The sequence below is a fragment of the Trachurus trachurus genome (genome assembly GCF_905171665.1).
Source record: "Trachurus trachurus genome assembly, chromosome: 20".
NCBI lineage: Eukaryota > Metazoa > Chordata > Actinopteri > Carangiformes > Carangidae > Trachurus > Trachurus trachurus.
Genome location: NC_139911.1, coordinates 3611118 through 3636332, shown reverse-complemented (window position 1 = coordinate 3636332; position 25215 = coordinate 3611118). Strand labels below are relative to the sequence as shown.

Below are 25215 nucleotides of genomic sequence, written 5' to 3'. Positions count from 1 at the left end.
TTTCAAGGTTTTTTGTGTTTATTTTGAGCCTTTAACCCATTTCTGTATGATAATTACATGTTCTACATATTCTACATAAATACAGATTCTTATGATAGGAAATAAAATGCAGCACAATCGGTTTTAAAGTTTAAATTTATTATGTCTAGAAAAAAAATTAATTAAGAACAGGCAACTGTGGTGGAGACAGGGTGCAGTTCTGCAGGTGTTTGATTCATACATGTACAGATAAGCTGTTGTAACCTGAAGTCACACAATCAGTAATACTTGTAGTGGTGAATTATAATAAACCTGCATCTGTGCTTTCTCTCAGCTTTGGCTATAATTAATATTTTGTACAGTAACATGGAGGTTGTTGCCTTCTAATAGACTAAATAGTGCTAAAACTGTCGAAATGAATTCAAGCTTTTCCATCTCAGGCTGAATATTTTCAAAATAAAACTTAATTCGTGTTTCACCAAACAAAAGTAAACATCGGTGAACTCTGAACTAACAGACATAAATACTGTAACACTTGTATCTGAACTGGTGTCAAATAACTAAGAAGCTAGTGACTTTTTCGTTTTTTTCTTAAATTGTTGCAGAGCCAGAGAAAAAAAAAATTAAAAACGATTAAATAAAACGACACAATAATGTGAAGGAGAATACAGCTCTTCTTCACCTGACAGAGATTTTGATGTTTTTGTCCCAATCAGCCAGTTCACAAGTCACAATCTGAGCTAAAACTGAAGGAATCCCAGAGGAAATTAATTAAAATTAAAAACAAAGATGTGATCTAGAGGCACTTTTTCACCTGCACCCTCTCCCTCCCTCTCTCTACAGTGGTGTCTTCTTCATTACTGATGTGTTTTTAGGTGTTTTATACAAAATGTGGTTATGATTGTCGGAGGATTTTTTCTTTTAGTGCAGTGATTCCAGATGGATTTCCAGCGGTTTGGTCGTCGGCTTCATGTTGGGGAGGTCGCCGCCGCCTCTGAAGGCCGGTTAATCCTCGTCGATGAGGTTGGACCTGCTGATGGCGAAGTTTATGGGGTTTCCCGGCAGCTGGCCTGGTCGGATGGGTTTGGCTGGAGCGGACACAGAGCAGAGAGGGTGAAACACGGACGACTGATGTTGCACAGATGTTCTTATTCCTCAAAGTTTCCTCAAAGGGATAGTTCAACATTTTGGCAAATTGGTCCATTGCCATAATCCCTATAGTTTTAGGAGTTTTGGGAGGTTCGTTACCTTTAATTGTCGGTGCAAGCTATTTTTAGAATGGCGGAGCAGAGCCGCGAGCTGAGAATTTCTTGGTTTCCCTCATCAAACTCATCAAATACACAATCCAACAACTCCAAAACGCTCTGGTGGACAAGTTGTGACCTGCACATTCACCACGCTATGAGATAATAACACAACGTTACCAGACAGAGTTGTTTTAGAGGGAAATTCATGCAAAACCGCTGATGTGCGTTGCCTTCAGGAACAGTTTTTCATCAAGCAGTCTCTGTATTTCCCTCTAAAACAACTCTGTGTGGTAACGTTGTGTTATTATCTCATAGCGTGGTGAATGTGCAGGTCACAACTTGTCCACCAGAGCGTTGTGGAGTTGTTGGATTGTGTATTTGATGAGTTTGATGAGGGAAACCAAGAAATCCCATGAGCCTCCGTAGCGTAGCTCTGAGCAGCTCACGGCTCTGCTCCGCCGTTCTAAAAACACCTTGCACCGACAATTAAAGGTAACAAACCTACTGCTATGACTATAGGGATTATGGCAACGGGTTTTGTGTCTCCACCCACCTATCACCGCTGATGCTCTCCTGGCCATGTTGGGTTTGGGTTTGGGCTTGTTGGCCTCTTTCATCCGCTCCATCTCCTCCTCGTAGCGTTTCCGTTCTCGGGCGGCGTTCTCCTTGGCCTCCTTCAGCGCCGTCTCCAGGCCTTTGATCCGCTCCACCATCGCCCACAGACGCTTCTCCATTTTAGGAATCTCACAGTGAAGGTTGGCGTTGTCCCGCACCAGCTGACGGAGAGAGAGAGAGTGAGTAGAGAGGAGGATGAAGACGCAGAGAACTGATAAAGACGGACAAACGGGTCTTCTTTCACCTGCTTGTGAACTCTGGTCAGCTGCTCCAGGTTGTTCTCCAGGAACGAGATCTTCTGTTTCTGGGCAGCGGTGATCTCTGATTCCTCATCCGTCTGAGCTTTCTGAGACAAACACAACAAACAGACAAACAAACAACTTAATCTCCAGAAAAGAAAATACACATGAAGTAGAAAAACAGAATAAAATATCACTTATCTGTGCAGCAAATACAAGTTTGACAAAGGTTTAATATGGTGCATTCAGAAAGTTTGTTATGTTGCAGCTTCAGGCTAAAATAAAAATATTTAATTGTTTCTCTTGACAATCTAAAAGTGAAACAATTTCATTTTTTTTTTGCACATTTCAAAGCTAAAAGAGGAATAAAGTTTTTTACTTTTAATACATTTGCGAGAACTTCTGAATTTCTGTTTCTGTACTGATGTTGTTCTGAGTGTAGATGACGAAAAGGAAAAGCTGCAACATACTGTAAGTGAATGCACCATGTCACCCTAAACTTATTAAAACACTTGCTATACAATATATTATAAGCTCTTGTTGGAAAATTACATCAATTTATCCTTGTTTTTCAGCTCAAAACTAAAGATTTAACCACCTACTTCTCTCACAGTCACACAAACACTGGTTAAACAACTGATTATCAACCTCCAGATAAAACCAAAAACACTTAATCAAAGCTGTGGAAAATAAAACAATAATGCTCTGTATCTTGTTGTGATGACAAGCACCTCCACCTCCACCTGCAGAGCCACTTTTCCTGGGAGAAATGTGACCAAATAACTGGATACGATTTGTTTCAAAAACGCTTTTTATCTTCACGTTCATTCATCAGTTTTGTGGAAACAACCAATTTGCTCCAATTAGTCTCAATCTGAAAGAGAAATCTAAACACCAGGAGCCAAAAAAAGGCCCCGAAACCAAAAACCTGCTCATTTATTAATTTACGTCTGAATTGAGATGATAAGCAAAGCTGCAGATTTCACACGGGTTCGATACCGGGGCGTCTTCCAGCTCAGCTCAACTCAGTCTGTCTTTCCTTATCTCATCATCACCAACCCCCACCTCCTCCACCTCCTCGGGGCTGGATGCGAGCGCCACGCCGAGGGCCCGGGTCCCTAATTTTAACAGCTGCTACCTTTGAAGAATCAGATGGCCTACTTACTTACTTACTCACTTGCTGCACACACTTTCTGTTGTGTTCCCTGGATTCATTAAAATTTCATCACGGTGCAAATTAAATGGAGTGAGCGAAATGTGGCGCTGCTCACGTCATTTGTCGCAGGTAGACGCTGAGGTTGTTTAAGGGAGGAAGGGGCTCGTGTGATATTGTACCAGAAGAGGAGGAAATGAAATCAAAGGCTGAGGCTGATAAGAGGAGGAACGACTGCAGAGATAATGTGTTTACACAGATAACGTTAACACACAGAGAGAGAAAGAGTAAATAAAGGAAGCTCACATTGACACAGAGACAGATTTTACCTTCTTGATTTTGGAGGACAGGTCCTGGACAAACAGTCTCCTCAGGTTGTGGAGCGTCTGCAGCTCACGGGCCTAATGAGGAGGAGGAGGAGGAGGAGGAGGAGGAGGAGGAGGAGGAGGAGAGAAGAACACAGAGGTCTCACTGCTCTAACAACGTAATATTAATCATTTCCACAGAATATTTTACAACCGCTGGTTCAAAATCTATTAAATCTATAAATGTCTAAATCATTTTTTACATGGATGGATGGATTTTACAGAGGCATCTAAGAGTTTTATCTCGTCAGATTGAAAGATGAGTGATAACTTTAATGTAACTGTAACAAACTCATGCTAAATTTTGTAATATACTGTTTGTTTTTGCAGCTGCAATTCATTGGATTTTATTTTATAACCATTATGAAATCAAGATAATCTCCTGACGTCACAAGTTCTGCTCTGGGCAATGAAGAAATGAGAAAAACAGATTTTCTATTTGTTACTGCAACATAAAAACATCTCCTGCACGTTCACCATCTCTGTTTCCATTTCTTCAATTCAGCCTGAAATGGACAAAGCATCTGTTAAATAAATAAATGCTGCTATTAATCTGTTTTTCAAATCAAAAATTGAGATGTTTCTGAGGACCGGATCGATAAAAGTAGTGATAAAGTGTTGACGATATCTAGTGCTGGTCCTATATAAAGTCAGGAATAAACCACTTCCTGTTTGGCTGCAGTCCCACACTCAGATATCTGGGGGTTTTTTTTAAACCAAATGCAACATCTTTCCAAAGTTAAACAGTGTTTTAAATAATTGCGATTATTATTTTTGCCCTATTCAAGCAGCCTTAAGAGAGAGAGAGGTTTTAAAAACTGAAGGAGCTGTGTCATCCTCTCTCTTATCTCCGGTGGAAACGACGCCCTTTTGGTTTTAATTTTTTAAAGCTGTGCTGTCATTTCTTCTGTAGAAAAAAAGAAACCCCATCATGTGTCAATGGAACAATAAAGAGAAGAATCAGTGCTTTTCCCTGCACTGTCTGGCTGTTTTTAGAGTATTTTAATCAATAATTCATTTCACTTTTTTATCTCACTTTGTCCCACACTGCAGACCTGTTTGACTGACACTTAAATCCTGAATAACTAAAAAGGAGAAGGAGCCAAAAAGGTGAAATCCTGCTGCCTCACCACAGACACTGATATATAAATACATACCAGAGCGTCCTCATACACCGTGTGAGTGCTCAGGTCATTGAAAAAAGTGGGATTATCAATAGTGAATGAGACACGTCGGTCCTGGATCAAGAAGCTGCAGCTGAATTTTTTAAAACCTCGCTTTTAAAAGATTTAAATTAAGTGAAATTCCCATTAACCTTCGTTTTATCTGAGATGAAATTTTGATGAATTGGATTTTTTAATCAAACACTGTAGGTGTAAATGCAACATGCTGATGATGATAACTGACCACAGTCTCCTCCAGTCCCTTCAGGTCCTGTCTGGCCTGCTCCTGTCGGTCCTGCAGCGCCCTGCAGCAGGTAAACACACACACACACACACACACAGGTCTGTTACATAAGGCGGATTAAAAGGGGAAACAGCTGCAGAGTGAGAAGAGAAGAGAAGAGAAGAGGAGACACAAAAAAATCAAAGATGGAGGCGTCACGTTACGTCAGCTCCTGGATCTGGCGGCTCTTCTCCTGGTCGGCGGCTTTCAGCTTCTCGTGCTCCACACGCAGCCGCTCCTGCTCCAGCATGACCTTCTGGTTCAGGCTGCACACACCACACACACACACACACACACACACACACACACACAAAAGACTTTTTTAAAGCCACTTGAAATTAAATTTAAGACTGACTTCATAATAAACACAAATGCAGAAAAAAGAAAGAAAAAAAACACATCAATTACATAGGGTTAGGGACAATTTTACCCACTTTCCTATGTGATCCAAGGTAAAGTGACTGCTACATGGACATTGGATTGTGTTTCTTTCCAGCTGTCCTTTCAAAATAAATGCATAAAAAGTCCGGAAAAAAAAAAAACACTGACTCGGGAGCTGGTGGCAGTGAGAAATTTAGCATTGACGGCCGCCACTAACTTCTCTATGTCGAAATGTTACCAATTATTTTGAGATTTGAGACTAATTACAACCATAAAATACCACTTACCATGTGTTAACATTTTTAAGACTTTTGAAAAATTGATTTAAGACATTTTAATGCCAATTAAGGCCTTGTTTTTAGATTAATGAATTCAATGCCTTTTAAGGCTTTTTAAGGAAACCCATAAGAACCCTGGGGTGCCACAGTTCAGAAAAACAGCTTTTGGACAATCTGCTTTCTCTATTAAAGTAATAGGGAGGTGGAACTAGTCTATACCAACACACATAAGAGACTGAGGAAGCCTAGTAAAATTTAAGTCCAGCCTAATAAAGCTTTGGCTAAAAGAAACACAAAAGTGTAATAAACCACCTATGATTGACAGGCCTGTACTCTGATCACACTGATGGATTTTTATGTATTGTTTCTTTTTTATGTATTGTATTTATTGTTCTGAAGGTCGTTGTTTCTTCTCTCTGCCTGTCCTGTCCAGGGACAACAGATGTAAATTAGCAGTCAGCTAACTCTGGTAGGCTAAAATTACTTTAATTGCGCGCTGTCCCTGTAAAAATAAATTAAAAGAGAAGAAAAAGAAGGAGGAGAAGAAGCTACAATCAATTCGCCGTCATGTAGCCTACCGGAAACGACGGCGGTGGCGGCGTTTGGTCCTACGCAGAGCGATATCTATCGCTCTGGTCCTACGTTTCTCTGACTTCCAGAGCAGGTAGAGCGCTGCGATAGTTGCGACCGCGACCATGGTCGATGAGAGAAGAAGAAATGTTGTTGTTAAAAGTGAAAATGGGCGGGCTAGCTTCGCGAAGGTGCGATGACAAGATGGCGCGATGACAAAAAAAAAAAAGCGTGCCTTCCACAAAGGGGGTTCCCAACAAACACGATTAACAGAATAAAGACGCGATGGTCCTGTCCCAAAATAAAAAATATCGGGTGTTTCCCTCTTTTTACAGTCTGGTGTATCGCGTCGCAAAAAAAAAAAAGTCGCGTGTAGCCTACCGCGTCGCGCGAATTGCGTCTTTTTTTTAAACAACTTTATTGACAACAAGAGTATACACAGGACTGAATACAGTTAGATGAAATGAGTGTATACAACATTAATACACAACCAAACAATCATACGCCAGGGGATGACAGCAAGACAGAAAAAACATAAACTTAAATAAATATTTTGTAAAGCTTACAGAGATCATACGTTTTAACAGCTTTTTTATTCTCACAATCACAGAGGGAGGAGATATATTGACCAACATAGACAGTTCCAAGAAGTTTGGCTTCTTACCAGAAAATTTAGATTTATGTAGCCTATATAAAATTTGGATAAAATAATTAACAAATTAATCATATAAAACTGAGAATTTAGTTTTTTATCATATTCAGTGTAGCCAAACAAAACATTTTTCCAGCATAAATTTAACTGGGGATAAATATGATCACTGATAAAGCGTGCCAGTCTGCCCCAAAGTTGTCTGGTGTGTGGGCAAGACCAAAATAAATGAACCAAGGTTTCGTTGACAGAGACACAGTGGGTACAGTTCACGCCTAATTGCATCTTTGCGTCACGGCCATAGACTGTAAAAAGAAGGTCACAGCCTTTCACACCGCGGACGTAACGAATAAACGGCACGTGACGGTGTGAACGAACAACATAGAACAGGAGCAGTGTGGCGTTGTTTCCTCTTTTCACCGACAGCTCCACTCTCCCTTGCCAGAGACCCTTTACTTACACGTTATTGGTGCGTTGAGGCCAGAGAATTGTGGGATTTGTCGTTTTTGAACGATCGCAGGTTGTGATCTTTCTTTTTTGTGAATTTCCCGGTTCACACATGTATTTTTTTTTAGGGGCAAATGTGAGTGAAATGCTCGTCCATGGTGGGCATAAGACAATTTAAAACCTGTCTAAAATTATTTAAGACTTGAAAACAATAATTCAACAAATTTAAAGGGACAACGAGGAGTTTCTATTTGGTTATAAAAAAGTCTCACGTTAATGTGGATGAATCTCCGCTACCCACACTTGTTAATGGGCCCATTTTCGATAAATATATCGTTCTGTCTCTATCGTTATTTTGTTATTATTAGTGGTGGCGGAAGTGCTGGTCGAGCCGACCAGCGTTTCCTTCGTTGCGAATCATGAGAATAACGCAGCCGCATCGCCGTTTATGGTCGGAACTACGGTGGTATGTGAACCTCTTTGAACCTCTGACTTTAATTATTGATGAATGAAAACATGAGTCCGTCTTGCGCCCGGTCAAAGAAATGTACGGTGCGCGCGGTGGCTCATAAATGTAGTGTGAAAACGCTTCGCTTTTCCAAAACTCCTCGTTGTCCCTTTAAGACATTTTAAGGCCTAAAATTTAGATTTTCAAATTTTAGACTTTTTAAGACCCTGCGGATACCCTGGAGAAGGAGTGGGGCAAGAAGATGGAAAAGCAGAAGGAGAAGGAGATGGAGAGGGAGTGGAAGAAGATGGAGAAGATGGAGAAGAAGAAGGGTCTTACTCCTCCAGCTCTGTGGCCAGTTTCTCCTTCATGTCCAACTCGTCTCTCAAGCTGCTGATCTGCCTCTGATGAGCTTCTCTGTGAGACTGAATCTGTTTCTCCACAGCTTCCTGAACAAGAAACCACAGGTTCAACCTTAAACCTCTGCACAATAATCTTCTCTGTGTGTGCGTGTGTGTGTGTTCGTACCTTGACTTCGTTGGCCGACTGGACCGTGTTCTTCTCCTCCATGGTGCTAACTCCCTCTGGAGAAATAAACACTTAAAACACACAACTGCTTCATTATTACATGATTATCTCCACAACACAACAATGACAGGAAGAGACCACACAGCAAAAATAATACTTATTTCTATAATTATTATTATTCATACTTAATCGCAATATGGCCAAGTGCAATATCCAAATCACTGATATAATTATTCTTTTTAATTGAAAACAAAAGATCCAAAATACCATCACTCTGTAACTGTAGTTGCAACATGATGTTTTCTGCAGAACTGAAATGAACATAAAATATGTGCAAACAGTTGTTACACTAAATCCATCCATCGTGGAGTGCACTAAAAATGAATTTTCTCAACTTAAGAAGTCCTATATTATTATTATTATTACTTCTTAATTCTATTACCTTCATCCTCATGTCCTTTAATCTATTAATGACTGTTTTGAATTTTTCTTTCATAGATAGATTTTTGTTGTCAATGCATGAAAAAGACAGAAAAATCAAGTTCAGCTGTAAGCGTAAAACTAAATAAAGGTGTATTCTCCAGGTGTTTCTTCTTTACACCTTCATTTGACCTCAGAGAAGTGATTATGGAGATTAATTTTTCGACTTTTCCTTGACTCGTTCTCACCCTGAGCTCTGATCCTGACGATTTCCTCGTTGAGCGAGTCGATGATCTCCTCCAGCTGCCGCTTCTTATGCTCCACGTTCTGCAGACACTCCATCAGGGACTTGATCTTGGCTTCGTACTGGACGACAGCAGGTGAAAAGACAGAAACAAAGACAGAGATGTGCACATGTGATTAAGACTCACAAACGGAAAGAAATCTATTAGAAATAATGATAATAAGAAACTTTATTGATCCTCAGAGGGAAATGAAGTCGAGTTCCAGCTGCTCTTTCAGCATATAGAGAGAATATGAAGTGGATTATAAAAGTAAAGATACAAATTGAGATAAATATATAACATTAAATATAAAAACAATATAGAATATCTATATAAATATGTCAAAATGAGGTTTAAAGCTGCTCTTGCACATACTATGTAGGTCAATAGATTATGGAGCTAATATCCATAATATGAGGCCATAATCATCTTGTTAATCCGCTGTTTCATCCATAACCGCATGATGTGGCATTTCGGTGACACTACACAGCCGGGGTTTTGTCGCCACGTCACCATGGCGACAGTGAGCAGCCGTTACCTGGGAGATGCGGAGCTGGCAGGCAGTCAGCTCCGTCTCGTTCTGCTCCATCTTCTGGGTGCTCTCGGCCCGGGAGCTCTCCAGCTGTTTGCTGCGCTTCACCATCGTCTTCACCTCCGACTTCATCTTGCTGATGTAGAGACGAGCCACGGTGAACTCCTCGTCGATCAGCCCCGTGCTCTCCTGGTGCTGGGGGGGGCATTAATAAATAAATAATAATCAATGGAGGATGAATAGACCCTGATTGGTGATATAAAGGTTAAAAGATGTGTTATAAATTGAGCTGCTATGTTATTTGAGGGGAAAAGTTCGCCAAAATTATAAAATACATAGGTCTGAATGGATTTAACCCTCTATGGTACCATGTTGCCCTCAGGCAACATACCACTTTTTGGCCTGTCACATCTCCACAATTCATCCCATTTAATGCTGTAATACTTTAAAAAAGAGAGGAGACCTTAGAGAACCAATAACAATGCTTTAATTTATCACATGACTTTCAAGAAGCCATACTGAAACCCTTTTTTGCAGACTTTTTCAAAGGAAACAGGTTTGTCATTTTTGCTCCACTAAAACGGTCTGAAAACATACAGGAACTTCCTGGCCCTTTTTCATCTGGAAAAAAATATATTTACACTAATAGATTAGTAAAGTTTAATTTTTAATAGTTACATGCAATTTATTTACTTATTAAATAATGGAAACTTGTTAAAATGCACCTGTTGCCCGAAAGCAACAACGTACCATTATAGAAAATTGCAGTGGACCATTATGGAATCAAAATTGCATTATGAGACTATGGTAGTGTGTGTTTAGGTGTAAATATAATGTTCAAAAACATATAATTTATCATAATTTTGTTTTTTATCCTTAATAAATTTGATTTTTGATGCAGTAAAGTAAACATCAGGCTATTATGATGATGATGAGGAAGATGAGAGTGAGAATTGGGATGAGGATGAGGCCAGTGAAGGTGAAAGTCTACAGAGACTGGTGTTTCTAATACAGTATATGATGAACTGTAATGGTACAATGTTGCCTACAGGCAAAAAATCCCAAAAACTTCCAAAAATAAATAATTTTTAAAAAATTCTTTAGATTATGTTTATTTAGTCTATTTTGAGACATGAAAACACTCCAAACATTTTTTCCCCCACTGGCATCATAATGCAGCGTACCATAGAGGGTTAAAACATGAATTACAGCTGGTGTCATTGATTCAATATGTTATTATGTACTATTATCGTCACAATTCACACTTTCTAGAGGCACGAACCAGTTTGACTATTTATTACAAGAAAACTAAAAAAAAAGTTAAAAGTTTCTTGTGAACATGCGGTTTATTTTGCAGAATTTAGATGCATCATTGATCACTGGACGTTTGTTTTTCCTCTCTCTCTCATTTTCCTGTGATGTGTAAACACACGGCTGCAGGTTTAAGACAGTGGAGCTGTAAAACCCTACATTTATTGCGTTTAATTTGATTGGTCCGTCGACTAATTCTTGTTATTTGTTATATTGTCACTGGTTAAGTCGACTGTTCAAGGCCAGAACGACCATCAGACGAATGATGGTTACTGGTCACATGGTTACTGATATGATATTTTTCTTGAAAATTAATTAATAAATGATTACAAATTCTCTGTTGAAGCTCTTCTACTTCAAGCTCTTTGTACAAACAGTATGAACAAACCACAGAGTGCGTGGAGCAGCTCTGCACTGCAAAAACTCAAATATCTTTACAAGAATATTTGTCTTATTTCTAGTCAAAACAAATCTCATTATACTTTAAATAAGACTCATCACATTAAAAGTAGCTTGTTTTTAGACACTTTTTACTTCTTTCAAGGATATTTTCACTTGAAATAAGTAGATAGTGGAGCAAGTTTTTCCTCCTTATTTCAAGCACAAAAAACTTGCTTTCACTGGCAGATTTTTCTACTTATTTCATGTGAAAATTTGTTTAAAACAAGTGAAAACGATCTAAAAACAAGTAAATTTTTAGGTGATGAGTCTTATTTTAAAGTCCCTGAAAAGTGACACTGGATTCGTTTTCTGAGTTAATCACATCCCAGACATATGTCCTATTAACCATCCTGCCAATTTTGGATGCTAGAAAAATTCGTTTAGTAGGTGAAATTAGGTTTTAAAATCATGACTAAATGAGGCAGTTCTCTCAGCTCTGGATGTCTGCTGCAGGCACAGAAGCCCCGCCCACTTGCTGAGCTTCGTCAAGTTTCAACTGTCAATCAAATGGCCGACTGCTAACTGTCACATCGTACCCGAGCAGCTACGGGCTTGAGCCTGAGTCTGAGTCCAGCTCTTATCTGAATGTCTCGGATACACACTGAGCAGTGAGGGAAATATGCTGGGGGCACACGAATCTCCGCTACCCTGATAGCGTTAGCTCGGCGGCTAATAGCCCGGCGCTAGCGCGTTAGCTCGACTAGCCCGGCGCTAACGCATTAGCTCGGCGGCTAGCCCCGTTCGTCCCGTTCACCCCGAGCCTCCATGGTCCCGAGCCACTGCAGCATCGGACCCACGGCTCACCGCCACAGCAGCGGGAGCCTTGAAGGCTACACCACAACAACAATGAGGGCCGCCACCGTCAGCACAGGACGAACGAGCCTAGCGCTAGCCGCCGAGCTAATGCTATCAGGGCAAGCAGAGATTCATCTGCTGACGGCGGCGGCCCTCAGTTTTGTTGCCGGTGTAGCCGTTGCTGTGTCAGTGAGCTGTGGGACGGACGCTGCAGAGGTTCACCTGGACTGTGGCTGTTTTAGCTTTTAGAGTTTTGCCACCGGGCGCCGGCTGGTCCCACTGTGGCTGTCTCATTAGTTTGTTTGAATTAAAAGTGGAGCTTCATGTTTCACATAAGAGCAGCGCTGCCTCTGGGATCTGTATAGACTATGTTCAAATAACACCACATTTAGCCTACATCAATAAATAAATGTTTTACAATGACCTGAAAAGTCTGCATTACATTTTATTAAGACAGAGACCAAGCTAGTGGACTGGTAGCTCCGGCGGCGCTGGTAGCTCCAGTGGCAGCAGACGCTCGTTGGCATTCTTAAGTATTTATAATATTACTGTGCACATGGGAGGAGTTATGAAAGTAGGGACGCCAGTGCGTCACGGCGCCCCCTCTGTAAGCCTGCCCTTAAAAACAAAGACCACTGAAGCAGAGTGAAACTGTGAAACCCTAACCTCTAAAATTAAGCACTGCACAGAAATGAGTATTTTTGCATGTTTTTATCAATAAATTTCGAACACTTTTAATATATTTTGAAACAAAACTCCAATTTCACTTTCCAGGGACTTTAAGTGGAAAGAGATTAGTTTTGACTAGAAATAAGGCAAATATTCTTGGTAAGATTTTGAGTTTTTACAGTGTGGTATCAGAGGGTTAAATTCCCACTACAAGCCTCAGCGCTGTGCGATAACTCCTGTTTATAAAAGCCGCGCTGTGTTTTCACAAGAGACTCTTCACCTGTCGGCCTCTTCACAACGAGGGGCGGAGTTTAAAATAGATCAGCCATGAAGCTAAAAGCTGATAACACACCTGAAACATCAAAACTGCTGAGTTTCTACTTCACACAGTTTGGTATAAAAAGCAATAGGCTGATTTTTCTGTGTAAATGTGTGATTGTATGTACATTTTTACATGGATGGGTATGTCACCATGTCTGTAATGTTGCTGAAAAAAAGAAAGAAAAAAAGGTAAAATAAAATAGATATTTGTGTCTTTTTGCTTTGTTCTGCGAAATAATAACCTGAATATGATGAATATAATCATTTACAGGATTATGTTTTAACTGTCAGACAAATGAAGCAATTTAAAGATGGTACTTTCGTCTTTAGAAAATTGTAAAGCAGCTCTAAACAGGAGGTGAAGCGGGCAGTGGAGGATTCAACCTCTGATGTCATGTCAGTTGTGGAAACCTTGAAGAGAAAGTATCATCGATTTATTTTATAAATGTCCATTTGGTATTACTTTTTGGAAAGATTTGGAAAATTTTCTTTTGAACAAAACTACAGTAAGTATCACTTTGATGAGAAAATCATTACTTTTGGCTCTTTCTCTCAAAATAATATGTTTAACATTGTCAATCGTTTCATATTAATGGGTAAATCCCATATACATAAAGTTAAAACGTCCAAAGCAACCCCCCTCATTTCCATTATTTTTAATCAAACTGCAATTTTATTTCGAGTCTCATTCCTATATTACTTATTTCTTTTTTTTATTATTTATTTAATTAATTAATTTGACCATTTTTGTCTTAGATACCACCTTTTTTATCAGTTTATGCCTTTGTTATCAGTTTATGCCTTATCACCTTGTGTCGTTGTGTTTTTTATCTGTTCCTACACTCTTTATGCTGTATTGTCAGATGATAATACAATTAAAAAATTTAAAAAAACAAAGAAAAACCTTGATGTCGTTGCTTCCCATGGCGATCCCGATCTCAGCCAGGTCTTTGAGCAGCGACGACATCATCTCAGTGACCCTCTTCTTCTGGTGGTTGGTCATCTCCTTCAGCTTCTGCAGCTCAGAGTCGATGGAGGCCAAGGAGCTCTGGAGGAGGAGGAGGAGCATCACATTCACATCAAATACCTGCGTGGAACCAGATGATTCTGCAGGAGATGAAATAATAATAAAAAAAAGAATAAAAAAGTACCGATTTCTCGTTGAGCTCCTCGCTGAGGGCCTCGAACTCCTTGGTTTTGATCTCCACCTCCTGGCTCTTCTGGTCGTAGTTGACGGCCAGCTCCTCCAGCGCCTGCAGCACCTCCTTCACCTCCTCCTTGGAGGCCTCGTTCTCCGCCAGCAGCCGGCTCAGCTCCGTCTGCAGGGTGTTGTGGTCACGGCGGGACGAAGCCAGGAGCTGTGCAAGTCAAAGGGGATGTACAGTATTATGCACATTTCACTGCTTTTTCTAGTAGTTCTGCATGATTTTCAGCTCCAAAAACTCCTTAGTTGTCTTGTACAGACGTGAATTTTTGCATATTTTGGGGGGGAGGTGTTCTTTCTAAGCCCATATAGGGTTTTTAACCTCTCCCGCACTTACTATTCTTGTTTCGTTTCTGTTTTTGTAATTGTCCTTATTTTTTATGGTGCAAATAAATAAACTAAACTGAATCTAACCTACGGTTTTCATCTTCTTTGGGAAAGGAAAACAGTTGAGATTATCCGTATAGATGCCGGTTGGGGGCGGGGGCGTGGTGGGCGTGTTTTGGGCAGATCCCCTGCAGTTTGGGTGTTCGTCCTAACTGGACGGTAAAAACCTGACGTCAAGTTGCACATAATCTTGCGGAGGAGATCTCGTTACCGAGCGTTCAGAGAGACTAGAAACCGTGTGAAATCTGGTTTGACCCCTATCGTTCATGTTGTGCAACTTTGCAGAGGTTCAACATGGCCATATGACATTATAAGGATGATATGCAACAGCACATGTCTCCTTTATAGATAGATGGAGGCAGAGGAACAATGTCTACACACCACAGCTTAAAAAAAACAAAAACCTAATGTTTTCAGTCTGATACGTTTCCTCCTCTTGCTGAGACAGAGCGACCTCTCCTGTGGAGACACTAATGCTCTGCTATCAGCTGTCAGACTGGGCTTATGCTAACGAGATCGGCTGGAGAGCTGAGGCACAGTGGGAGAGGAAGACGGGGGAGAAAATGTAAGGGGGGAGGGGGGGAGTGTGGTGTCACCTCCTCCTGGTCCAACATCTGTTCATTCAGCTTCTCCACCAGCTGAGACTGCTGGTTGATCTCCTCGTCCTGGAGGAAGGAAGGAGAGAGGAGACAGAAATCATCACTCATTCACTTTCACTGCAACTAAAAGCAGAGTTCCCTGCCACCTACTGGTCAATGGGAGGACTGCAGCTGGGAAACAAGTGAAAATGCTGCTTATATTGGAAGAAAATATAGAACAGTGATCAATATTATAATATATGATGATGAAAAGGAAATGTGAATATTTGCTTTGCGAGTCAATTTACAAATTTTCTGCTTGTGCTCCTAAAATTTTAAGTTAGGGGGCCACTGTGCTCCTAGTAAAGTCAGATGTTATTTTTTTTTTTATTATATTTTCACATTTAGCAATTAATTATTCATATCAGTAATGGGTCAGGTATTGGGGATGTTTTTCTCTGCATCATTTTTTATTACAATCTACATAAAAAAAGGGTGAAAAAACATATTGTTCATCCATAGAAAACACTGTTGCTTCTTACCATAAGAAAGTATTGTCTGTTGATGTTTAACTCGAATTACAAACATATTGTCTCATAAAAAGACAATTATATTATAAGAGAAAAATCTCAGTGTCTCACATTTTCTTATGTTTCCATTCAAACAGCCATATTTGATGGAAATCGTTTATAAGGTAACTGAAGATGATTCACTGTTTATCTGTTTCTTCTGTTTGACTGACGATTTGGATAATCAATAGTTAAAAACCTTGTGTCTTCCAATTATTTCCTGTCATCTCAGACTATGAGATTGATTGACTATTGATTCTTTTCTTTTTTCCCCCAGAGGTCGCAATGTGTGCAAAACGTTGTGTTCACCTTGTCGTCCATCTCTTTGTAGAGTTTGGCCATCTCTGCCTCACACTTTGCTTTCTCAGCGCCGGAGAGCGGGATCCCCGGCAGAGCGGCGAGCGCCGGCGTCGATGCTGTTTTATCGTTGTTGGTGTTAGTGTCCAAAGCCTGGACCTCGGCTTTGGCCTTTTCCTTGTCGAACTGCTCCTCCGCAGGGACACTCTCTCCTGTCAGAGGAGAAGACATCAGAGCCCTTTTTTTTCACATTTTAACCCTCTATGGTACGCTGCATTATGATGCCAGTGGGGGAAAAAATGTTTGTAGTGTTTTTATGTCTCAAAATATACTAAATAGACGTAATCTAAAGAAATTTTTGGAAGTTTTGGGGATTTTTTTCCTGTAGGCAACATTGTACCATTACGGTTCATCATATACTGTATTAGAAACACCAGTCTCTAGACTTTCACCTCCATGGCCTCATCCTCATCCACATTCTCATCTTCCTCATCATCATCATAATAGCCTGATTTTTACTTTACTGCATCCAAAATCAAATTTATTAAGGATAAAAAACAAAATTAGGATAAATTATATGTTTTTGAACATTATATTTACACCTAAACACACACTACCATAGTCTCATAATGCAATTTTGATTCCATAATGGTCCACTGCTGCCTCAAGGCAACACTGCAATTTTCTATAATGGTACGTTGTTGCTTTCGGGCAACAGGTGCATTTTAACAAGTTTCCATTATTTAATAAGTAAATACATTGCATGGAACTATTAAAAATTAAACTTTACTAATCTATTAGTGTAAATATTTTTTTTTCCAGATGAAAAAGGGCCAGGAAGTTACGGTATGTTTTCAGACCGTTTAGTGGAGCAAAGTGGCAAACCTGTTTCCTTTGAAAAAGTCTGCAAATAGGGTTTCAGTGGCTTCTTGAAAGTCATGTGATAAATTAAAGCATTGTTATTGGTTCTCTAAGGTCTCCTCTTTTTAAGTATTACAGCATTAAATGGGATGAATTGTGGAGATGTGACAGGCCAAAAAGTGGTATGTTGGTACCATAGAGGGTTAAACATAATGACTAATGGTTTTGTCCCTCACCGCCCCTCCAGCGGTTCAGCTCCGTCTCCAGCCAGGTGACCGTGTTCTTCAGAGTCTTGTTCCTCTCCTTCTCTTTCTCCCACTTGCTCTTCCACTGCTCGGCCGTCAGCTCCACGTTCATGCTCACATTGTTCTTGATGGTCTTTGCCCTGGTGAGACGCACAGGTGAGGAGAATAAATAAATAATAATGTTTGACCTTCATTGTAGGAGGATACAACTCTGTCAAATCATCGTAATCACAAAAACTATTTTCTCAAACGTTATTCCTTAATAAGAGTTCACACGAAACACTGGGTCAAATAATAAGGGATAATTTAGAGAGTAAATGTTTGACAGATGGACTTCAGGTAACAACATTATTGCCTAATCTGGTCTCATCATTTTGATCATAGTTGGATAAAACTATAGCGTCCACTTAGGGGTGAGGGGGTTCAAGTCAACAATGCAAATTTCTCTTTATCGATCAATTTGAATCAATGATCACAACATATCTCAATAAATTAGAATAATGGAAAAGTAAATTTTCCAGTTGTTCAAGTTTAATAGCCACAACCAAGTATCGATTACATATAAATGGACATACTCTTCAGAAGGCCAACATTTCCATGTATATATTTAAAAAAAATGCTTTTTTAAATTGGCCTTTTGTAAAATTCACATTTTTTTAGTTTTTTTTTTTTAGGTCTTCATTAAATGTAAGCCATATTCATTACAATTAACAGAATTAACAAATAAAGCGAAATATTTCAGATGTGTGCAATGCATCTAGCCTATATAATGTATTAGTTTAACTTTCTGTATTGAATTATTGACATAAATACATTTTTCCATGATCTTCTAATCTACTGAGGTGCACCTGTTTGTGCTGCTGCAACAACAACAGTAATGTTTCCGGGGGGACACTAAAAACTGAGGCACCTGCTGGGACTTGCTGTCGGCTTTTCTAATCATTGGATAACAACTTTGTCCATTCATCACTTTTTTGACATTTTAATTTATTGTTTTGGCCTTAAATCCGTGTTTGTGTGTGTATGTGTGTGTTACCTCTGTCCAAACTGCAGCGTGGTCCTGGTCTCTGCGTCGTTGAAGGAGGACGGGGAGCAGCAGATGACCATGGTGGTCCGACAGTTCCCTCCCAGGGAGTCCTGCAGGATCCTGGTCATCTTACTGTCTCTGTAGGGGATGTAGGACTGACAGGGGACACCCAGGACATTATTAAAGTCCCCATGTGGATCTGTATCAACTCCTATATAGTAAGTTCTCTATTAACTATAACTCTACGAACAGCCTTTGACATTTGAGTGTTTCTTTTCACTCACAGTGTGTGGCGTCATATTTTACAGCTATAGTGCGTAACTTATACACGTCCGTTACGTGCAAGTCATTACACGCTGAGAAAACACAGTGATTAATCATATCGGCTGTATGTTTCGTTGGCTAGTTTTTGTTGTTTTGATTTTCTTCTCGTAGACGTTGACATTCCCGCGCTTCTTCCGCACAGGAAATGACGCGTTTTTGGAACGGGGGGCGTTTCCTAGCAACTGGTTGAAAAAATGGCCGACAACACAAAGAAGCGCGAAAGGCGCGGTTCAGATGTGGATTGTAGTTTAACATTTTTGGGAAAATACCACATCCACTGTTGCAAATGGGAAAATAAATCTCTCTCAATAGTGTGGTTTAAAAATGAGTAAAACAAATAGGCTACTTAAACTCCTTAAGAACATTAGCGAACGAACATGAGAAAAAATTAGGCTACAAATGGTGGAAACTGCAATGCAATGCCTTGAACTCTGAAGAGTCAATGAGATAAAGTGCCTTGGATTTGTGTTTACTTTTTTCATATGTATTTAATTTCTGTTAGCTAGCCTATATAAAGCCTTGTAGATTTTATTTATGAAAATTGTTCTCAAATGAAATAAAAAGAATGCAATTGGCCTATGTTCCTATCAAGAGCCTATGTACGTAGGCCCAGAGCGATAGATATAACATAGTCATGTTATATCTATCGCTCTGCGTAGGCCTATTTGAAATTTACAATAAAGTTTGTGGAGGAAAAAAAGAAATAGATGGATTGTAGTAGTAGGCCTACTACAAAAGGGGAAAATGTGTTGTTCAGCAGAAGAAATAGCCTAGCCTCCAATCAAAGAAAGAAGAATTTACATAGCCTACATTTACCGGAGGTGAACGGGAATAGTCACTATTATCGTGTGAAGGCAGGTCGGCTGTGTTTTTGTGGTTTTGAATCAAACTTTATTACTGCTTTGTCCTGACAGTTGTGACTGACTAATAATACTCCCTCTGTAAAACCTTTAAAAACCTCACCGAGCCCTCTGCCAGAGCTGAGATGACGATTCCCAGTGAAGACAGAGACTTGTTGATCATCTTGGCTTCATCCAGCACCGTCCCCTCTGCTCCGGTCTTACCCACCTGGAAAAACACAAATCAGAAAATAATATATTTTATTATTATACAGAGAAGGGATGGATAGATGGATAGGTCCATTATAAAAAGAAAGAAAGAAAATAAAGAAAAAATACAAAGACACAAACAATACAATTAAAAAAACAAAACAAATTGGTTTAAAACACATGCAATTAGGCCTATTGATGAGTTTCTGAGTTCTGTTGTGTTTTGTTTAGTCAATTTTGCCCTTTAAAAACTAAAAACAACTTTAAAGAAAAAAAGACATACAAAAAACTGTGAGTAATTCTAAACTTAGTTATAAAACTGAACACTGAAAACTTTACATAGGTTCTTGCTGCGTAAATGACATCTCCAGCTGAGAATCAGTCTGGTAACTGGGGGATAATGAAGCAGCAGCAGCAGCAGCAGCAGAGATGATGGAGGTGTGAGAGATGATTCAATAACAGCTGGAGATTAATGAGGGGAAAGTTATAAAAAGCATGTTAATGGATTTACAGGAGCTTAGTGTGATCCTCAGCTTATTAATGTGCAACAGTGATGGACGGGCCACTGTGGTGCCCCCTGCTGACAGGAAGGAGTCAAAACACTGACTGACTGTCATTCAGCTGTGAATATGTGTGTGTGTGTGTGTGTGTTTGTACTTTTTCACTGCCAGCCAGATCGACGAGGTAAAGTTTCCCGGTGATTTTCGTCTCGCTCTGAGTGTTTTCCTGCTTGATGTTGATGAGGAAGAGACTGTGACTTCTGGAGCTGTGCTCGTTCATGTCTGAGGTAGAGAGACACAATTAGCTTTTGTGTTATGATGTTCACTCACTCTTATTTTCCTGGTTTCACTCTCCTTGAAGTCATTTATTCTCATATAGGCTAATTAATCGATTGGTTTTTGCTTATTAAAGGGATAGTAGCATTTTTCAAAAGTGGGATTGTATGATCTACAAATAGCCCCTAAGTACTTTAATTGCAGTAGAAGACTCTCTGCACTCCCAGAGATTTACAACATACATTGTTGTGAATGGACCCAAAGAATTTTCGCGGCCTATAAGAGGTTTTACTTGAAAAAAAAATACACAGTTTATATTATATTATTATAAAATTATATTATAGCGAACAATGGAACGGTGTATTTTTTTTCAGGTAAAACCTCTTTTAGGCCGTGAAAATAGGCCGTTTCTTTGGGTCTGTTCACAACACTGTATGTTGTAAATCTCTGGGCAGGGCTATTATGGGCTGGCGTTGCTAACGGGAGGAGTGCAGAGAGTCTTCTACTGCAATTAAAGTACTTAGGGGCTATTTGTAGATCATACAACCCCACTTTAAAAAAAATGATACTATCCCTTTAACTACACACCTCTCTATCCTTTAGGTTTCAAATGACTGAATCTTCAGTTTCTTCTTCTATTATCCAGTCATAGCAGTTGTAAGCTATCATTATGTGCCCCCCCCCCCCCCCCCCCCCCTTCTGTCTGCACAATGTAAACAAAAGTCATGTGACCACTTCCTGGCTTCATCCTCTCACTCCTGCTCATCATCAATATGATGACTGATGATTAGGGATGTCACTGTTATAGATTTTCTTGGCACGATTATTGTCAGAGAAATAATCACGATTACGATTATCACGATTAAAGCAGAAGTAAGTGTATTAATAAGTATTAATATAATAGGACCAATTTTTAATCCCCATGTTTAATTTTATTTTACAAATGACACGCTAACATTTAAATTTCTACCAATTCAATGTTATCTGTGCATTTACCTCTACCGCCGATATGGTTCCAACATAATTAGTTTTGGAAAGTGACGGTATTTATGAATCTTAACGATTAATTAATTAATTGTGGCGTTTAATACCGTGATTAATTGTGAAAACAAGTCATTGTGACATCCCTACTGATGATCATCATAAAAGGTGAAACAGGAAAGACCTCTACTGTGACAAACAGCCCCCCCCTCCCACTCCCAGTGCATTATGGGGCAGTTGCCTAATTTCTAGTTTCTTGTCGGGGGGGCGAGGGGGTCTGCATGGCCACAGTCAGGAGACTCGGTGAGTCTGAAACCCATGAGAGGAGCTCAGTGTTGCGAACTCACTTGTGACGGCCACGTGTCTGCTGTTTTTGCCTTCGTCTATGGCGTCCATGACCTCCTGAGGACTGCACACAAAACGCTCAGTACACCCCTGGGGACACACGCACATCACAAGGACACGCTGTGTTCAACCAACCAACCAGCCGCCGGCAGCACGACCACTTCACAGAGACACAGTTATTAGAAGGAGGAGGAGACCATGATGACATAGTTTCTCTCCTCATTCCTCCGTCTATAATTATATATAAGAACCTGTAGTTGAATACAAAGATTAATAATAATAATGAAAAAAAAACGTTCCATTCATTCAACAACAATTACAACATCCTGCACCGAGGAGAAGACCCAGCGAGCGTTTATACCTTTGTCAATCCTGCTGATTACAGTCGTGTCATTGTTCTGATCTTTCACGCCATTCGTAACTAATGCGTTACAGCCAGGCTGCTTGTGACTGTGGGAGTATGGAAACTAAAAAAAACCCTAAATAAACCCGATCTTATCATCGGATGAAACCTCCACACGTCTCACCTTCACAAAGGGAACCTTGTTTTTATCCTCGTGTACAGAAAGGTTGGTCTTTGTCACTGTGGAGGAAGAGGAGAAGAACAAAAGTAAAGATCACGTCTGAAACAATCTGAGTGAAAAGAGACAGAGAGGAGGGCGAGGGGGGGAGGGGGAGGGGGTCTCATACCGTCCAACAGGTCCTTGATTTTGTCCAAATAAATTTCAAAATATGAAACCTGTGAAGCAGAAGCCCCAGATGAGACTTTATCAGTATCACAGCATGTGTTCACTGTCATGTAGAAGCATCTGAGAGCCAGAGGAAGACGGAGAAACATACTTTGATGTGAAACTCCAGGTTCTCGTCCATGGAGTAGATGTAGTTGAAGATGTCTTGAACGATTCGAGGGATGATTCCCATCATGTCTGCGTCGTGGAGTTTCCCCTTCAGGAGGGAAAAGTGTCAGTGAAACAGTAAAGAATCCCAAACCATGTGGAGTTTATTTTATAACACAGTTCATCTCATTTCATTTCATTTCACCTCCATCGTGTGTGTTTTTCCAGAGGACGTCTGCCCGTAGGCAAATATCGTCCCGTTGTATCCGTCCAGAACATCTGCAACCAATCCAGACACAGATATTATTCATTCATTCATTCATTCTTTTATTTTATTCAGGCTTGGGCAGATGTTAGTACAGTATGTGATATACCACATCTGGATCGTGCTGTGCAGCTCACCTCTGACGATCTTCTGAGCCACTTCATTGTAGAACTGCACCTGAGTTGTGTTGGACCCGAAAACACGGTCAAAGTGGTACGGCTTCCCCTGTGAGGAGGAGGAGGAGGAGGAAGAGGAGGATGTGACTGGCAGAAAAAGAAAGAAAAAGGCCCAGTATCTCCTGGATGTCATTCAGGAACCTCTGACTTTCAGAATAAAAGAGCTGCAGGTGTGTCAGTCCTATAACGGTTTAATGCTGGATCTACTTTCACACTGTGCCAATCATCTGCACAACACACAGGCCCAGGGGCGTGCACGTGAGGCGCACAGTGATAAAACCTGCTGTGAGACATGTATTTATCACAAAACTTTAAAAAGAAGACACAACATGTCACAGAACAGACTTCACTGGCTCCAAACGCCAAGGAGAAGTTCGTGCGTAAAAGCGCAAAAAGACATCCAAGCAGCTCCATTACGCACGACTTTTACCAACCTCTGGAAAACCTTATGCCTGTTAACCACGCCTCAAATGTGTCCAGGCTTCATTTTCAGGGTTTTGATGATGACTTAAGTTTATTAAATCAAAATAATGCATAAAGTTTGATGCTCTGTTTCACGTTTATAACCACAAACCGACACCAGACAACAAAATCCTGCTTTATCACGTTATAATTAACACATCTGCACATGTTGGCCTATTTATATCTTTTTAAATGGGGCCCCCTGAGGCCACACACACTCACCCCGATCACTACACAGTCGTCCCCCTTAAACTTGACGATGTACTGGTCTCCTCGCGCCACCTCCGAGCTGTTGAGCGGCCTGAAACGACAAACCACCTTGATCGAAGTCTGCGCCGCCGCGTCCGTCATCTCCGCCGCTGCGCTCCGCTCCGTCCTCCCTTCACTTCACTTCACTTCACTTCACTTCACTTCACAGCCACAGTCACACTGAAGCAGCAGGGAGCCGCAGCAGGGAGGCCGCGCCCCTCACACACACACACACACACACACACACACACAGAGAGAGACAGATGAGATGGTGGACGGTCGCTGGTTGGAGTCGTCTTCCTTCAGAAACACAATTTGGCGTGAAACTTCAAAATAATAAAAAGCCCATAAATTTCGATTTTACAAAAACTTTCCCATGAGTTTCTTGTAAAGGAACGAGACGTAAAGCAGCTACAATTAAATAATAACTAATAAAAGAAAAAAATCATGATGAATCTATTAGAAAAACTGAAAAGAGTTTTAACAGGCTCTGTTTGATAAAAGCCAGGAGGGGGCGGGGCCAAAGAGCCGTGAAAGTCCACGTCATGTGACCTCAGCATCTGAGGAACTGTTGATCAGAGCAAAGCCAAAGCTCTTCCTGTTTGTTAGATCCCAAAGGTCAGAGGTCAAGGTTGTTGTGTTGTTGCTATTGTCTGGAGTGAGTTTGGATTCACAGCATGTTTTGCATCTGTTTTAGTAAGTTAAAGTCTGTTGGTCCCTCAGGGCCACCATATAGGAAAACACATAGGCCTGCTTGGCAGGGCCGTTGCTAGGAATTCTGGGCCCCCTTAAAGAATACTAAAGTGGGCCCCTCCCCCTAACTTTTCCTTTTTTTTTCTTAGACTACGTATGTATTATCGTTTTTTATTTAGCCTTCTTTGTTTTGATGCTAATGCAGCATTACACTGCAAAAACTCAAGTATCTTAGCAAGAATATTTGTCTTATTTCTAGTCAAAATGTCATTTCTAGTCAAAACAAATCTCATTATACTTAAAATAAGACTCATCATATTAAAAGTAGCTTGTTTTTAGACACTTTTTTTTTTACTTCTTTCAAGCATATTTTCACTTGGAATAAGTAGAAAAAATCTGATAGTGGAGCAAGTTTTTCTTCCTTATTACAAGCACAAAAAACTTACTTTCACTGGCAGATTTTTCTATTTATCAATCAATCAATCAATCAATCTTTATTTATAGAGCACCTTTCATACATGGGAATGCAACACAAAGTGCTTTACACACAGAAAAATAGAAACAGAAAAACAAATTACAAGTAAAAACCCCTCCCTCCCACACCCCATACTGCACACACACACACACACACACACACACACACACACACACACACACACACACACACACACACACACACACACACACACTCTCTCTCATTACTGACACTAGGGAGACATGGCATGACACTGAGGATTGAGGAAGCGCTATCTTTGGGGCCGTCCACACTGGGA

The 25215-nt window shown here is 40.3% G+C and overlaps 1 protein-coding gene across 1 annotated transcript; it reads right to left on the bottom strand.

The window, feature by feature from the left end:
- Positions 1-962: 962 nt before the first annotated feature.
- On the bottom strand, positions 963-23851 carry LOC311003688 (kinesin-1 heavy chain-like; the record flags this gene model as incomplete). Its single annotated transcript, XM_083995499.1, has 25 exons — positions 963-1067; positions 1780-2002; positions 2086-2187; positions 3563-3634; positions 5006-5066; positions 5209-5310; positions 8157-8266; positions 8346-8401; positions 9014-9131; positions 9588-9776; positions 14023-14166; positions 14270-14476; positions 15306-15374; positions 16166-16365; positions 17251-17399; positions 18296-18441; positions 19574-19678; positions 20317-20441; positions 21764-21851; positions 22289-22344; positions 22452-22500; positions 22602-22706; positions 22803-22876; positions 23000-23087; positions 23723-23851. 25 exons carry the CDS (start codon positions 23849-23851, stop codon positions 985-987), a joined length of 2850 nt encoding a protein of 949 aa, XP_083851625.1. The 3' UTR covers positions 963-984.
- Between the last annotated feature and the right edge of the window lie 1364 nt (positions 23852-25215).